The following is a 2816-nucleotide window of genomic DNA, read 5'->3' as shown; positions in this document are numbered from 1 at the left end:
CGGAAGAGATCTTCAATGGATTCCTGTAAGTACATCTTATTTTCTCTAGATACCGTAAAGAGACGAGACTGGAAGTACTTCAAGTAATCAAAGTCAACAACGATATTTTCCGAATCTCCAATGGGCTTGCATTCTTTCGGCTTGTCGAAAACTGAGGAGTCTTTGATTCCTGCAGTAATGTTCTTGAACCAAGCTGCTTTATATTTGGTAATAGCTTTACCCTGCATCTTTGCTTTCTGGAAAGCTAATACGGCAATTGGAATGCAACCCGTTGCAGATACATCAATTATCGCTCCCAAGGATCCATCTTTTTTGGAATAAGCGAAGGTATTATACTTTAATGTAGCTCCAAGCGTACCTGCCATATAAAAAGTAGCGATCTCAGGAACGCAGGCCTCGGGCATTGGTGATTTGATGGAAGCTGAGAGGCAATGGCCGTTGAGAATAGAATAGAGCTTTCCTTTCTTATAGTCGCCGATGACTGTATGATGGACTGTCTTACCACCAGTTAGATATATGTCCTGATCAACTCTAATCTTGCTATTTTGGTAATCATATGAAATATGCATTAAAACGCGAAAGGTCGAGTTCATAGCAGTTTTTCCGCTTCCAACGACATTCATGTCGGCTGTTTCAACAACACCTTCCCATTGCTTTGGTGTACAGCATGGTTTAGGTGCAGTTGCAATAGCAATACCAACGAGAGAGACAAGAATCAAAAAACGATACATGTCTGTGTTTTATTTGAAAGTAGAGTCGATAACGAACTCAAAGCAATTCAGGGAGAAGTGAATTTTATTTGAAGCTCTGTAGCGTATTTAAAGCTAACTGAGGCTATTATTTGCTTATTAAGAAGGCTTTCAACTTAAGCTTGAAAATCCTTCAAACTACCGAGCATACGCTGCAGTACTATAGATTGAGCAGCTTAGCTACCTTGTAGAGTGCACCAATTGTAAATAGCCTTAGTACACTTAACGAGGAATACGCGCTGTAAGCCTGTAACCTTTTTTTTTACTTGACGTAATGTCGATTGATAACAGTTAGCGACAGTATTGTAATCATTTGAAGTGCTGTCAACTCTATTGTCTGGACATTTTTTGAAATTTTAGATTCTTTTGTTTGTTTGAACTTTTACTCGGTGTCTTAATTAAAAGTTCAGGAAAGAGATTGTAGACAAAGGGCATATCACGTACAAGTAAATAAATTAATAATAAAAATTATAGGAGAGAAAATCGTGTGATTGCCACATTGCAAATTTGGATGAATTACACCACGGTACATAATCACCACGATTACTCAGATACTCATAGTAAGTACATTAGCTTAAACGATGATACAGTATGTACAGTACTGTATTGTGTGGATTCAATAAATACAGTAAATCAATATACTGCACTGACTGTATTAACGATGCACTCTATCTGGTCTGCCTGGTCAATGTCAGCTCTGTATCATAGTAAGTAAAGATTTGCAACGACAGAATTAGGACTTTTTAAAGAAGAAATTCCCCTTATTAGAAGTCCCTGACGGAATTTACTGTTCTTGGCGTAGCCCGATCTGAAATTTAGTTTCTTCAAGACACAACTCCATCACAACCAACAATTCATATTTTGACTTAAAAGGGCTTTGAAAATCCCAATGCTGTAGATTAAACGCACTGACTCACACTCTCACAGTATTCAACTAGACAAGACCAGACCAGACCATGCAGACCTCTAGTGACTGTATTTTACAGTACATTGTACACTAGTACTTTGTACTGTATACTGTACTATATCCGTACCGTACAGTACGTACTTCTCTTGCTCATTGCTATCCATTACAGTATAAAGGTGCCGAAGCCGTTGTGCCGTCCCATCCCATTCCTATCACTCGTGAGCTGAGCCTGAGGGAAAATTTCGAACGGTCACAGCAATCGCTAATCTAAATTATGTAAATAGATAAGATAAAATGAACCAATTGATTTCTGATCTTAAAGACGTTAATCATGCCAAGTTGTTTTACATAGATTACTATACTGTACAGTTCTCTTCTACATAAGTCTTCCATTGATATTGATGCATTTTGTATGACTTGGTTATTATACTATTTCGACGTAGAATACTTAGAAGAATTTCTGTACAGTTTGGCACAACGAAGCATTTTACATCGAACTCAAGTTATACAGATTATTAGATGATGTGAATGATAGCGTTTTCACTTTAATCTTTATTCTTATCTCCATGATCGATGCTGTCAAGATTGACTGATACACCAACGTATTAGTAATCATAACGGTAAACGAACAAACAACTTCTAGAGGAGAATATTGCGCGTTCGATGGATTGATTCCACTTGTAATTTTACAACGTACTAATCTCTTATTTCTTTCATGTCTCTAGCAGAAAACTACATCAAGCTGATTATGTTGACTGTATTATCAATTTCACCATGATGATGCACATGTTTTTCCATTTCGGTAACAAAGTGATCGTGTTATTCCAGTCTTGGAATGTTAAAACCGCTGGAGGTAAAATTACATGTACTGATATATGGTAACATTCATTATATAATTATATTTTCCCTTCGAACCCTTTACAGTACAGTATATTAAATTACTTGAATTTATAAGCTAATTGTAATATATTGTATCAACATAGATGCGCTGACATGCGTTAAGGTATTTACTTGTGCTAATTTTGGTGACAAGGTATCTGTTGCACTTATACTCCTACTGATAAAGATAGGTTTAGTTAATATCAGTTTGACGGTACTCTAAGTTCGATAGTGACTATTAAACAGTATATACAGTACAGTAATGTACAGTCTTTAGCTGT

General features: G+C 36.5%; 1 protein-coding gene across 1 annotated transcript in view; it reads right to left on the bottom strand.

Annotated features, from left to right (window-relative positions):
* The window catches only part of TRIADDRAFT_62546 (uncharacterized protein), a gene marked incomplete at both ends in the record, with an annotated part of 1112 nt that extends 381 nt beyond the window's left edge, over nucleotides 1–731 (bottom strand). The window contains one exon of the mRNA XM_002118476.1: nucleotides 54–731. Coding sequence (XP_002118512.1) covers nucleotides 54–731 — 678 coding nt within the window. The remainder of the gene's footprint in view (nucleotides 1–53) is intronic.
* Between the last annotated feature and the right edge of the window lie 2085 nt (nucleotides 732–2816).

The sequence above is a fragment of the Trichoplax adhaerens genome, genomic scaffold (assembly GCF_000150275.1).
Source record: "Trichoplax adhaerens TRIADscaffold_122 genomic scaffold, whole genome shotgun sequence".
In the NCBI taxonomy this organism is placed as follows: domain Eukaryota; kingdom Metazoa; phylum Placozoa; class Uniplacotomia; order Trichoplacea; family Trichoplacidae; genus Trichoplax; species Trichoplax adhaerens.
This window is presented reverse-complemented; position numbering and strand designations above follow the sequence as displayed.